A 13,960-nucleotide genomic window follows, 5' to 3' on the forward strand; every position below is an offset into this window, starting at 1 on the left:
GCACTTCTTGCTGCAGGAAGTTCACTTTGTGTTTTAGCAAGGACTATTCTAGTCGCGATAGGTGGACTTCTAACAGCAGAGACGTTCTTCTCAAGGATGCTCTGCAGCATTTTCAGAGCTCCCATGTCATTTTTCGATTCAACTCCAACAGGAAGAATCTTGAACAGGGTAAAGTACCAGAATCAATCTAACAAAAAAACATATTTTTATTAATAATCTAGACTGAAAAATATACCTTGGTTTTTTCATGTTTTATAATAGGCATCCACAGATCAAAGTGTCCTGGATTTGGAAATGGCAGTCAGACTAGGTTGGTGTGCTTTTTCGATCATTCAAATTGTTGGAACCATCTTTGTCATGTCGCAAGTGGCTTGGCAAGTTTGTGTCATCTTCCTTCCAGTAGCAATAGCCTGCGTGTTTTACCAGGTAAGAGAGAAAACAAATCCATTTTCTTGATACAACAATTCTTTTTTTTTATGCTCGTGTTTTCTTCAGAGATATTACACACCAACAGCAAGAGAACTGTCACGCATGTCGGGAGTAGAAAGAGCTCCAATCCTCCACCATTTCGCTGAATCGCTTGCTGGTGCAACAACAATACGTGCTTTTGATAAACGAGAGCGCTTCATTAGATCAAACCTTATTCTAATTGATAGCCATTCAAGGCCTTGGTTCCATGTTGCATCCGCAATGGAGTGGCTTTCTTTCCGGTTGAATTTGCTGTCTCATTTTGTCTTTGCTTTTTCCTTGGTGTTACTTGTGACTCTCCCTGAAGGTGTCATAAATCCAAGTAAGTTTCATACATCATAAATCAGTAACTACTCCTTCTAATGGGATCAGAACTCAAACTTCTTGTTCACCTTTCCTTACAGGTATTGCTGGTCTTGGGGTCACATATGGCTTAAGTTTGAATGTTCTACAAGCCACAGTAATATGGAACATATGCAACGCAGAAAACAAGATGATTTCTGTAGAAAGAATTCTTCAGTACTCCAAAATCCCCAGTGAAGCACCTCTAGTAATTGATGATCACAGACCTCTTGATAACTGGCCAAATGTAGGATCAATCGTCTTCAGAGACCTACAGGTAAATAACAAAGTAGATGTTAAAAATATGATTGTGAAATGAAGAACCAAGTTCACAGAAACAGATGTAAATCAAGATTCTCAATACTGAGATGTCTTTGTTCCAGGTCCGCTATGCAGAACATTTCCCAGCTGTCTTGAAGAACATCACCTGTGAGTTTCCAGGAGGAAAAAAGATTGGAGTTGTAGGAAGAACAGGAAGCGGCAAATCAACTCTAATTCAGGCATTATTTAGGATTGTAGAGCCAAGTCAAGGAACCATAGTTATTGATAATGTGGATATAACCAAGATAGGTCTACATGACTTGAGATCAAGGCTTGGGATTATTCCTCAAGATCCAGCACTATTTGATGGAACAATCAGATTGAATCTAGACCCTCTAGCTCAGTACACTGATCGTGAAATATGGGAGGTAACAAACCTGCAAAACACTCTCTGTAATTCTTCTCTGCTTTACTTTGACATATATTCTAATACAAGGTGATATTTAGGCTCTTGATAAATGCCAATTGGGAGAAATCATTCGTGCAAAGGATAAGAAGCTGGATGCTACAGGTGAGTGTTCTGAAATCTTTATGAGAAGAATATTTAAATTAATGGTTTCAGGACAATGAAAACTAAGAATTATAAATGAATGTAACAGTGGTTGAAAATGGAGAAAACTGGAGCGTAGGGCAAAGACAGTTGGTCTGTCTTGGAAGGGTGTTGTTGAAGAAAAGCAACATACTGGTGCTTGATGAAGCCACTGCTTCAGTTGATTCTGCAACAGATGGTGTGATACAAAAGATCATCAGTCAAGAGTTTAAAGATCGAACAGTGGTGACTATAGCACACAGAATCCACACAGTGATCGAGAGTGATCTTGTTCTTGTTCTGAGTGATGGTAAGAACAATATACATGTGTTTTCACATACATTTACACACATAGCAATGAGTTCTAAAATCACTTTTTCATGAGCAGGGCGAATCGCAGAGTTCGACTCACCTGCAAAACTGCTACAGAGAGAAGATTCTTTCTTCTCCAAACTCATAAAAGAGTATTCGCTAAGTTCTAATCACTTTACAGGCTCGAATGATCTCCTCAGCTGAGTATCACTGAAAGATGATGATAATCTTTTGCCGAGAAAACGAAAGATCATTTCAACAGTTATGCTTAAGTTGAAAGTCTTACTAGCTATTTAGTACATAAGTTGAACAAAGGTATGGAGAGAGTACCATGGTTAAGAGCAAGGCGTATCGAAGAAATTTCAACATTTACTTTCAGTATCTTTTATGCTTTAATCACAGAAGTACTTGTGGTTTAGGTTCTTTACCAGGTTTTCAGTGTGTTCTTGGAGAACAATTCATGTAAACAATGGAATAAAGCAGGAGAGTATCTTCTATTTATCAAATAATACTCAATCTAGTTTAAGCTGTGAACAAGGACAATTTCAATATTGCAATAATGTGGTTCTCTTGAGCATATAAGGATGGAAATTTTGATTCTCTTTACAAAAGTTTCGAGTGAAACATATTTATTTACAGTAAACAAGACCGTATTGGTGTTTCAACTATGAAGATCGACTCGAGTGGTTCGAAGATTGTTCTACAATAAGAGTTGTTGAGTTTCTTACGATGTAACTCCATAAGGAAGCAAAGCAGCAGCCACAATCCTGCCTTCCTCATTCAGAACGTTGTAAGTTGATCCAGCATTTCTCTGGATAGAACAGATTTGTTAATCAATAACCACAGACAGATACTCCAAAACAAACAGAACAAGGACATGAGTAAAAAACAAAGCAAGAGGATGTAGACATACACAATCAACTGTTTCTAGCTTCATGCCAATTGACTTTACAAACTGACGGACTTGCGGTTTCAGCGGGTGGTTGTATCTTCCACACCCAACAATCAAGAGCTCTAGAGATTGTAGTCAAAAACCATCATAAAAGAAAGAGTCAAATACAGTTCCAATATGTGTAAAGGGTTTTAACTTTTCTAGCCACTAGCAATATGGTGTAAGCATACATAACATATGGTCTCTTAAAGATCCAAATCAACCACAGTAAAATTGGTTAAGGAGTGGCAAACATAACGAATGTTAAATGTATTAGTACCTGGAATTGGTCGAACTGTCTGAAAGATTGACAAGCTGCATCCAATGAAATAGAGATTATGTAAACTTGCTATAAAAACAATGAAAGATTAAAACTTTACGCAGTTTAAAGACTATCACATTGATACCTATCGGTTGTGATCTCGGAGAAGTTACGAGGGCTCCATGACATAAGCAAATTCCCAACACAGAGCAAGCTACCTTCGTATCTAACCCCATTCACCGTGAAACTCGTCTCATCAAACCTGCCAAAAAAAAAAAGCAATCACTAATCGAATACATTTGCGTACCCAAAAATCCAAACTTTCTTGCTCAAAAATTCAAATTAGGAAAGGGGGATTTGATATGATTCACATACTCCTGAAATCGGAGCTGATCCTCAGGAACGTTATCGATGAGATTGATCTGATCGCATAGAGAGAAAGCTCGTCTGAGAGATGGCAAAATAATATTTTGCTCCTTCCTCAGGCTTCGAATCAATGTCGGCAACGTCGCCATAGCTTTCTGTCTCACCCGCCATCTCCGTCGTCTTGTAAACTAGTAGTATTTTTAGTCGGAGTCTCTCGCAGCCGGTTTATACTTAACCAAACCGGTTTATTTGGTTGATGGTTTTGAACCACTGATTCTAATCGGTTCACCCTAATCAACTGCAACAATTCTGGTATACCAGCTTAATTAGTAAATTGGCAATAGAAAAATGTTTTATTCGGATCTAAACTCGGTTTCGGTTATTGTTTCTTTTTATGTTTACCAATATAAACCCGAATGTATTATATAGATTGGTTTAATACAATTTTAGGAATGTAAACCAGTTTTTTTAACTCATGGATTAGAACATAACCCATATACAACAAGCAGAATCAAATCTTAAATATTATAGAGTTCCATGAGCCAACAATTCAATACTATGGCTGTCAAAAAAAAACTAATAATTAAATACAATAAATTTTTTTTGTATTTTTATTATTCACTAAAATGCAAACCGGAACTCACAAATCAAAAGTTCAAAACCGGGAGAGAACAAGGGGTCTTACTTAGGCAATCTTCTGAATTTTTTCTGTTGTGTGTACACTAAAAAACATACACACGGAGATTGTCTAAAATACGACATAATATAATTTGGCCAAATTGTAAAAACTGGAATCCAATCTTAGTCTAAGATTAATTCGAAGAAGAGACAATTCACCACGACTAGTATGACGCATGACCAATTTGCTTCTTGGAGAAACAGTGAGTTTGGCTCTATCTTACAGAACAGAACAAAAATCTACTGACAAGGAGAGGGGCTTGACGGGTATTACATTACATGTAGTACAATCTAAGGTTTTCTGGTGTAATTACAGTTGTTTTTCTTACCTCGGACTGCTTGTTACGTTTCTGACTTTGATGCAATGTTTTATGTAAGCGATAAGTATCGTTGACGAATAAAGATAGTAGAATAAATCTAGTAAAAGCATTCTCTCTTACGGCTGTTTAAGAAAGCCACAACTAGACACTTGTAGATAGGGATATATCCAGCATCTCGTGGTGAATGGTGTTGATGTGATGAAAAAGATGTGGTATGACGTTACGTATGTACGATAAATTTGTTAGCAATCAGAGAGAGTGATAGATTAAGACAACTCAATCTTATCAAAAATCAATAATTGATACAATTAACACAAAGACGACCAAAACAAACAAAACGTCATAGTAGTAAACTATGATTTTTTTATTATTATTTTGATTCTGATTTTGTCAATCCGCTATTTACCTCATCCAAAACGTCTGATTAACCATTTTAACCGTCCCACTTAGTAGCCTAATACTGACTTTTACTATAATAAAAAAAGAGACAAAAAACGTAGTAGCCTATAACACAAACTGTAAAATAACACCATCTGATCATGACCTCTATGTTTTTTTTTTCCTCCAAAACATAAACTTATATATATATATATATATATATATTGAAGTAACAATATCCTTACAAAGTTGATCTTGTAGCCACAGAGGCATAAACACAGAATCAGAATAAAAGGTTGAATTACAACAGCCAAAATTTAGCTAAACTATGTGCAGGTGCAGCTCCACTACCCTCTCTTTCTAATAAAATACTTCTCATATATAACAAACGAAAATTTTCAACAACTACATATATGACAATAAGGGATGAAAAAAATAAAATAAACCATAAGGGGATATGAAATCAATAAAATGACGATGGATTCTCTATTACTTGCAAAACACCAAATGATTGTAAGGATAATCAAACGAGCAACGATTTTTCTCCTCCTCGTCTCTCCTCGATTGGTTCGCCGCCATGAAAGATACAAAGAAGCCCGCAGATTGCACCTCTTGTTCATACAGTGTCTTATTCCCCTCCTCACGTGACTTCTTACATGACGTCGTCTCCTTGATCACTTCTTCTTTTTTAGTCTCTCCGACCGATCTCTTAAGGAACCGTTTAAACCATCTGATCGAATCTTTTGGATAACGTTTAAGACCATTGACAAAGTCAACATAATAAAGACCAAATCTAGCTGTGTATCCATGTTCCCATTCAAAATTGTCCATCAATGACCATGCATAATATCCTCTTACGTCATACCCATCTTCCCTATAAACATCAGAAAAAAAACATTATCATAAATTTGATCGATTTCAACAGAAAATATAAATATTGTAAGAAAATCAAGAACTAACACTATAGCTTTGTGAAGTTCTGCGAAATGTGTCTTATGGTATTCAATCCTAAATGTGTCCTTAAGAATCTCTTCTCTTGGTTGTGTACCATCGTCGTGATCATTGATTCCTGCAATGTAGTAATCAATATATAAAACATAATTAGCCGCATCAAGAAAAAGAAGAAAAACACGAAACAATGAAAACTATTCAAAAACTCAGTTTATTTAGCTTGTTTAGAACATATCAATCTCAAGTTAGAATTCAGGGATAAGACATTATTTTGTTTTTAGACGAGTTAAAGAGATTACAAATAATGTTGCTAACCATTTTCTTTGATGTAGACTGGCATGTTATTGTATTTGTCTTTGATATAGTTTAGAACTTTTCGCAAGCCTTCCGGATATGACAACAATAAACCCCTTTCTTCCTGAAAACAAAATGATCTATTAATTTTAAATACCTAAGGATAATATTATTCGTCATGAACATTTAGAAATTAGTATTTACGAAAAACGAATTAAGTTACGTACCCCAAGTCCAATAATGTGGCCACTGTGGTTGGTACCTGTTTCAAAGCAATTTACAAATAGTGTTTAGTTTTATCATCTAAGCCTTTTTATATATATGGACCAATCTTTGGTAATTAGTAGTACGTACTTTTCCATTCGACTTGATGATCAGTTTTGAAACGAGGCTTTTCAGGATCGATCTGAGGTGTGTGAACAGCAAAGCTTGCCGTATAATAATTTACTCCAACAAAATCAGATGAATTTTTTTAACATATTTGATTGTTCTGCAGTAAATGAAGGTAATTTATGTCCTGCATATTTTTTTACGATATTTGGATAATCTCCATAAATCACTGGATCGAGATGCCTATATATACATAAAAAAAAAAAAAAAAAGTTACAATAGAAGCTAACATTAAAATCATTAAATTATTTGGTTAAAGATAACTTACCATCCAATTTCAAAAGCAAGAGCTCGTTCAGCTGCTTCTTTATCATCAGCAGAATCAGAATGATAAGGCTCAAACCATCGTGGGGACAATACTATCCCGATTTGGCTATCATGCGAAATTTGTTTACATTTTCGGAATTCTTCTACTGCAGCGGCATGAGCAAGAAGAGTATGATGTGAAACAATATAAGGTTCGGTACTCGAATCGCCGGCCTGACACTTTTCGTTTACCCATTTTGAGCATCGCCCAGCAGCCTTGTTACCTTGATCATAACCCGCAACAGTCATAATGTATGGTTCATTGATCGTCGTCCACATCTTAACTTTATCTCCAAATTCTTCCAAACAAATTCTTCCGAAATCTCGGAAATCTTTTCTATTTTGATCAGAGTCATATAAATTAACTAAATTAATTAATCATTTCACATTAACTATGTTTTTGTATCTTGGATATATGATATGCATTTCCAGTTCTGCTTACACGATTTTAGGGCTTTAAAAGCCACCGTACTCGTCCTCCAAAGATTGTGGATGGTCCCAATGATAAAGCGTCATAGAAGGTTGTATATCTGCATGTTTATCAAACCATGATTAAATTTGATTATTTAAGTTATAACCACATGTTTAATTTTAATAAAGACTTTAGCACATAGGTTAATGATTGTACCATTAGCAAGAAGTTCGTCGATGAGATCCTTGTAAAATTGTACACCTTCTTTATTTACTCCATCTTTTAGTTTTCCGCCTATAAATAATTAAAAAAAAAAACACTTTATCTATAACTTGTATAAATAGTTATTTGTAAGAAAAATTCTAATCATCGAAAAGAAGAAAATAAAAAGTCCAAACTTACTGGGAATTAATCTGGACCACGAGATTGAGAATCGGAAAGCATCCATGTTTAGCTCCTTCATCAATTTGATGTCATCCTGATTTTTTTTGTCGTATCACAAAACATATTTGATTAATCAAAGGATAAATAAGTAATACCATATTATATTGTTTTCACATTAAAACCAAAAAAAAAAAAAAACCCATATTATATTGACTAACCAAAACAAAAAAGGATAACGTGTTAACTTTGCAAGAAAGTATATTGACTTTTTCGAAAGCTGTTTTCATTTTGATGATTAATTACGAGATTTAGAGATAACCTGATTTTCATTAATTAATATGATAGTTTGATTTAAATATTATTTTGAATATCATATGATTGGTTACAGAATATAGATGCATGTTTTGTAATAAATAGCTTGATTATAGATTGTACCTTGTAACGATGATAAAAATCAATTGCTACATCTGCGTTATGCATATTGGTCCTTTCTGCAAACAACGATATATAACAAAAAAAAAAAATCAGTCACAGCTCATAAATAATTCAGCAGAACTATATATGGTCCATCGAATCGACAATGGTCCATTGAATCCGTCCGTAGATTTTGCTGTAACCGGATAATACCTGGATAAGTGCGGCTGAAGTGGTCCCATATTGTTGGAGATTTGCCGCCTTCGTTTGTTGCACCTTCGTACTGCATAAACATTTTTATTTTTTTATCGCAAGGCTAATATTAGAGTGACAAATAAGAATGAGACAAAACATGAGCAAATTTATACGGAAGATCGTGATATGTATATGATTGTAACTTGGAACGTAGTAAACTTTAATTAACTAGATAATTTTGTTATAAACTATGATTTTCGTAAATTTATGTAACATATTCTCTAATCAAACATTATAACTCTTATAGGATGATGCAAGATAATTTATATCTTTACTTGATATGAGAAGAAAACATTTTGAGAAGAAGAAAACAAGAACGAATTAAATACAGAACGTCAGGATCAATTAGACGTCAGCAAATAATATTTTGATTTTTCTCGTAGTTGAAGTTGAAACTCTAGCAGTGTTTTCACTTTCAAATCCAGCTGCCCAGATATGTGTTACAATTAAGTTTACGGTTCATCTTTTTTCGATTTTTTTTTTGTTTGGTTTAAAACCAAAGAAAGGGCATAGAGCCAACAAAAAAAATCCCCAAAAGAGCATGTTTTGTAATAAATATAATATATAACAGCTTTTTTTTTCAGTTCACTTAATAGAGAACCCGTAAGCAAAATTGTATGATTAGAAAAGCACACCAAAATCTTTCGCATTGTGTTTTAAAACCGTACTGTATGTTTTATTCTACTATGACTCATAGAATATGACCATAATACTGCATGCAAAATGGTAAAATTGCATAAAGAAACAACAAATGCACGATAATCACATAACAGAATGAAAAGAAAGAATAGAATAATAGAAATTTGAATCGTGATGTTAACTTTGCGACAGATAATCACATAGCCATTTGCTATGTCACAGATTGCTAATCATAAATATTACCTGAAACGCTGAAGCAGCTGTTCCAAAAATGAAACCATGAGGAAAACTGTGCCGATCTAGTTGTCGAGAATTAATCGTATTTGCTAACAATGAGATTATCGAAAGGATGATGAGGAAACTCCATCTCTCCCTAGCCATATTTTTTTCTCTCTGTCTCTCTCTTTTTTATTTTATTTTATTTTGTGTGTGTGTGGTCTTTTTGAGATTCCCAAGTGATTAGATTTTACTCGATATTCTCTTCCTTATATAGAGGATTTTCGTAGGTGATATACGTCATCTGCGTGGAAATGTTTGGACACATATATCTAGATATAGTATATAGATAGAACTTATAGTTTTTTTTTTTTTAATTTCACCGGATATTTCCTTCCAAGTTTAAGATTAATGCATATATAAGTCTCGATATTGCCAACTAAAGCTCAGGAGCTTGTTTTTTCCATCGTCATCTCTGAATTTGCCCGTTATCACTGCATGCTCCCATTCACCATCATCGTCTTCTTTGAATATTCCCATTATTATTGCTCAGATTCACTTACATAGTTACATGTATGTGTAATATATATACATATATATAAATATAGTGTAAACAAATGTTGGTGTTGAATGTGGTCAACATCACGGATATGTTCACTGAAAACATATTCTGCGAAGAGTGCATGTACGTCGTGGTACGGTTACAGCATGACAAGTGTAACGTAAATAAAAGACCGAGTTTAGATTTTTAGAATATTCATTGTGTGCTAACTGCTAAGTCATGTGTAATATTTTCTGTTATTAGTGTTCCAGTTTTGATTATAGAACCGGTTCAACGTTTGTGAGTGTGCCCTAAATCAAGATTTAAAATGCTATTATTATTTTTGAATGTTATAGACTCATCTACGAAAAAAAAAAGAGAGAAGTTTAATGGTAATGACAAAGACAATTATCAATCATCGAATTTAAACAAAAGAAAATAATCTTTTTGATACAAATTTCATCATTTTATTAACATTTTAGATCATAAACCCAAAAAATCAGAATTCTAAAGAGAATTTTTTAAAGTTTCACTGGTTTACAAAATGCACTGAATTTAAGAATGTAATTGGTAAGAGTGATATTAAAATAGCAACACAGATTTCCTTCTTACTTAGTTGCCCTCGAGAATCATTACAGAAGGGAAAAATAATGTTCACCAAAAACAAAAACAAAAAAAAGAGATATGAGCAATTGTCCTTATCACATTCCACTAACGAGAAAAATAGACGAGAACAATTAATTGGCAGTGACATGTTTTCATATTAAGATATTATATATATGTATATGAGGCTATGAGCAACTAAATTTCCAACATAAGGAGATGGAATTATATCTTCTTCTCTTGTCTCTTATCCATTTATCCTTATTATTTTATCTTATATATACTTTCTTTAGATGACGTACGTAAGTAAATTATATGTTATATATTCATGGAACAAATAGTTAAATTTAACACAAAAAGAGAAATTAGGTGAAAAGTTGTGTATGTTATATAAAAAGAGTGTATATATATATATATCATTATTCAAATCTATATATATCATATATCATATATGTATTGTGTTTAAAACTTCGTTTTACACCATGTCTTTTTAGGCCATAGATGTAGGGTATATATGATTGTTATTCTTTTGGCATTAGTGAATTTACTTAATCCCAAGTTGCACGAAACACCCAAAACAAAGTCTACTACACAAAACAGATCAATGCATCAAGCATCCTAAGCAAAGTCTAGTAGCAGAAGCGCAAGAAATGTAATTTTATACTGCATGAAAACACGACTGTTTTGGAAAAGAAAATATGTATATATAATATAGTAAGTTGAAGCGAATTTTTTATTCACGAACGCTAAATTAATTGCCCTGTCGAAATAGTATATTATGACTAAGAAAGAAAGGAAAAAGTCTTTCGACAAATTTTATGACACGTCCAGTTGTAAAGGACGAGATGAGAACAACTACTAAAAATTGACTTATGCATGTCTGACTTTCCTTTTTGTCGTTTGTCAACACGGATGTTTTACCTCTAAAATATATATCATTATATATATTGCATGTAATATGAACAGAAACAGTTAAATCAGAGGTGTAGTCTTACAAAACAATCAGACCTAATTACGTTTTACACGTTTTAGACATCTACGTTTTTAAATATAAACTATGGCACTTTCACACTAAAGTACACATGTATCATGTATCATGTATGTACGTACGTCGTCTTAATTATCAAACCTAAAACTTTTGTTTTTCTGGTGGGCTCTAAATATTAACCCATTATCATGTTTTTGGCTCCAGAGGAGAATTTTCTTGGACCATATTTTTGGCTCATCCACAACTACAGAAAATCCACAAGCGTAAGGTGTCTGCTGCTAAAGCTGTGGAAAAAAGCTCTCCGGAGACGGGAGCGGGAATTGATGTTGAAGAAGAGAGAGGAGGACTTGCGGAGGAAAGGGCCGCCGATCTCATAGAAGGTGAAGTACTACGGATCTACAACGTACCTCGACGATTCCAAATCTTCAATATCCTTTTCGATAAGGGAGTCGAGGAAAAAGCAATACCTTGCCGTAGAAGAACGATGCACTAGATATGTGTTTTGGGTGTTGTCCCAGGTAGAGATCCACTTCTCGATCCGAAGACACATCTTTTGGGAACTATTCGAAGAAGTGAGTTTGCTCAGGCTCCGCAGAGGTCGTGGTTTCCTAGTTAAAATTGAAGTGGAAGCAGCAGAAGTTCTAGATGATGAAGAATAATTGCTGGTGTTTCGAGCAAGAGGCAAAACCATTTCCAACTTGCGGTGAGAGTCTCGCCAAATCCTACACCGGAGAGGGTCAAGCCAGGCGAGACCAAAATTGTATTGTATATATCACATAATTGGTATTTTTCCGTTTTAGTACTTTCGCCCCCAACTTTCCATTTTAATTAAGCTGAAAACGTATACTGTATAGTTGTCTATATACACCTCAAAGTTTGTATTATTAATGTTTGGATTGGAAACTAACGAACGCCCAAAATTACGTACCAAAGAAAGTTGCCACCTCTTATTTAAAACGTTTATTTTCTGTACATCGAAAAGAAACAGTACGTATTGTATAGACACCGAATAGTAGTAGACTAGATAAACCAAATGGCTCGTGTGATTTATCGAATCAAATACTAGCCACCTGCTGCTTCGTCCCATTAGGCTCTCCTTTCAACAATTTTCTAAACCACTTCGCTGATTTCTTCGTATACCTCTTACGTCCATCTTCAAAGTCAACGAATACTAGTCCGAACCGGACCGTGTATCCTTCCGACCATTCAAAATTATCCATCAACGACCACGCGAAATATCCTTTCACATTCACCCCGATCCTACATTTTTATGTGTAATATTATTTTCAAAAACGTTATTAGCATCTGCTTGCGCCTTAAATACATACATTATATGTTGACTTAAGCTTGAAGAAAGCTTGAGTCATACGGAATCCTAATCCTACCAAGTTGTGGTTCTAAAGGATTAGGATAATGACAAGTTATATTTAGGAGTTATCTGAATATATACAAAGTCTAATAGGAATAGGCTTTGGTGTTTGGAGTTCTCTATATAAGGAGATGCCAATGTGTGGCATAACTTAAGTAGTTTGAGAGAGAACAAGAATAAGCTTTAGGTTTTGAGAGAGTTTCCTAAAGATCAATAAAAGAGAGTGATTCTTTTAAATTCTTGTGTTCTTTAAATCTTTGTTTACAATATATTTGGTATCAGAGCATAGTAATCAATTAATATTCTAGAGGGTATCCTATCTAGTTTTGGGTTCGAACGTTGCAGTTTAGGATATACAGAAACTAATAATGAAAACTACCAATAATACGATATGTTTATAGATGTGATCGGAGAAGAGTACTTACGAGATAGCATCGCTAACCATCTTAAGATGATGAGCATAGTAATCAATTCTCAAATCGTCGTCAAGAAATATTTTGCCAATATTTCTTTCATCTACTCCTGCGTGATTTTAAGAAAGATACGCGCAATAAAATTATTAGTCTGCATTAGTTTTTTTTTGTCTTAGAAAATGTTTATTTTAAAAAGATCTATTAAATACTATGATTTACCGTTTTCTGTAATGTACAAGATGGGATCATTGTATTTGGTTTTCGCATGTAGTAGGAGATTACGAATACCCTCGGGATAAATGAAAAGCCAATCCGACCCAGCCTGAAATGAATCATAAATTTATATACGTCACACATTAGTAGATAAAATATGTAGTTATAACTTGTATATAGATTTTTGAAATATTTAACTAAAACTATCATGAAAATCTCGATTTTAATAGGGAGACTGACGACTAAACAAAGCTGAATAGAATAATCGTACCGTTGGTCCGATAGGCACGCCATTTCGCTCACCTAATACAAATATACAAAATAATAATTAATTTATATGAAAATGTAAAAGTTTTTAATTCGAGAAAAGGTCAATTTATTAGGTAGGGTTAAAAAGAAAGCCATATAGTTCACGGACCTACGACGCTGACGCAAGCATCGGTGGTCATGGTGATGTTTTCAGTCGCACACGGCACATCTTGTGCGTAAAGAGATGAGTAATAGTTAAGTCCTATAAAATCGTATGATCCTTTGAGCATTTCGGACTCTTCTGGTGTGAATGTAGGAAGACGACCGTCTTTAACGTGGCTGACCATTTCGATAGGGTATCTACCGTATACAATTGGCTCCATGAAGTAGTCGAATGTGAAGGCCGTGGCTCGAGT

General features: G+C 34.3%; 3 protein-coding genes, 1 long non-coding RNA gene and 1 pseudogene across 6 annotated transcripts in view; 2 read left to right on the top strand and 3 right to left on the bottom strand.

The window, feature by feature from the left end:
- Positions 1 to 2,492, top strand: part of LOC104704192 (ABC transporter C family member 9-like) — an 8,536-nt gene extending 6,044 nt beyond the window's left edge. The window contains exons 6-13 of the mRNA XM_019226962.1: positions 1 to 168; positions 262 to 426; positions 496 to 790; positions 873 to 1,087; positions 1,194 to 1,499; positions 1,579 to 1,642; positions 1,731 to 1,970; positions 2,049 to 2,492. Coding sequence (XP_019082507.1) covers positions 1 to 168; positions 262 to 426; positions 496 to 790; positions 873 to 1,087; positions 1,194 to 1,499; positions 1,579 to 1,642; positions 1,731 to 1,970; positions 2,049 to 2,176 — 1,581 coding nt within the window. The 3' untranslated portion in view covers positions 2,177 to 2,492. The remainder of the gene's footprint in view (positions 169 to 261; positions 427 to 495; positions 791 to 872; positions 1,088 to 1,193; positions 1,500 to 1,578; positions 1,643 to 1,730; positions 1,971 to 2,048) is intronic.
- LOC104699897 lies at positions 2,522 to 3,719 on the bottom strand. Its single transcript, XM_010415297.2, has 5 exons — positions 3,541 to 3,719; positions 3,311 to 3,427; positions 3,184 to 3,218; positions 2,886 to 2,986; positions 2,522 to 2,783 (listed from the first exon to the last, which is right to left on the bottom strand). Exons 1-5 carry the CDS (start codon positions 3,678 to 3,680, stop codon positions 2,697 to 2,699), a joined length of 480 nt encoding a protein of 159 aa, XP_010413599.1. The 5' UTR covers positions 3,681 to 3,719; the 3' UTR covers positions 2,522 to 2,696.
- Positions 5,130 to 9,418, bottom strand: LOC104699898 (annotated as a pseudogene).
- On the top strand, positions 11,290 to 12,151 carry LOC104699899. Of its 2 annotated transcripts, none has more exons than XR_753462.1 (2): positions 11,290 to 11,414; positions 11,505 to 12,151. It is a non-coding gene; the product is annotated as an uncharacterized LOC104699899 (long non-coding RNA). The 2 variants fall into 2 exon arrangements; XR_753461.1 differs by having other exon boundaries at positions 11,290 to 11,410.
- The window catches only part of LOC104699900 (beta-glucosidase 16), a 4,126-nt gene continuing 2,386 nt past the window's right edge, over positions 12,221 to 13,960 (bottom strand). For both annotated transcript variants that reach the window (XM_010415298.2, XM_019227375.1), the window contains 4 exons: positions 13,567 to 13,598; positions 13,302 to 13,404; positions 13,095 to 13,191; positions 12,221 to 12,560 (listed from right to left, as the gene is read on the bottom strand). In XM_010415298.2, the coding sequence (XP_010413600.1) occupies positions 12,356 to 12,560; positions 13,095 to 13,191; positions 13,302 to 13,404; positions 13,567 to 13,598 (437 nt within the window). In that variant the 3' untranslated portion in view covers positions 12,221 to 12,355. The remainder of the gene's footprint in view (positions 12,561 to 13,094; positions 13,192 to 13,301; positions 13,405 to 13,566; positions 13,599 to 13,960) is intronic.

This window comes from Camelina sativa, chromosome 7 (genome assembly GCF_000633955.1).
Source record: "Camelina sativa cultivar DH55 chromosome 7, Cs, whole genome shotgun sequence".
Classification (NCBI taxonomy): domain Eukaryota; kingdom Viridiplantae; phylum Streptophyta; class Magnoliopsida; order Brassicales; family Brassicaceae; genus Camelina; species Camelina sativa.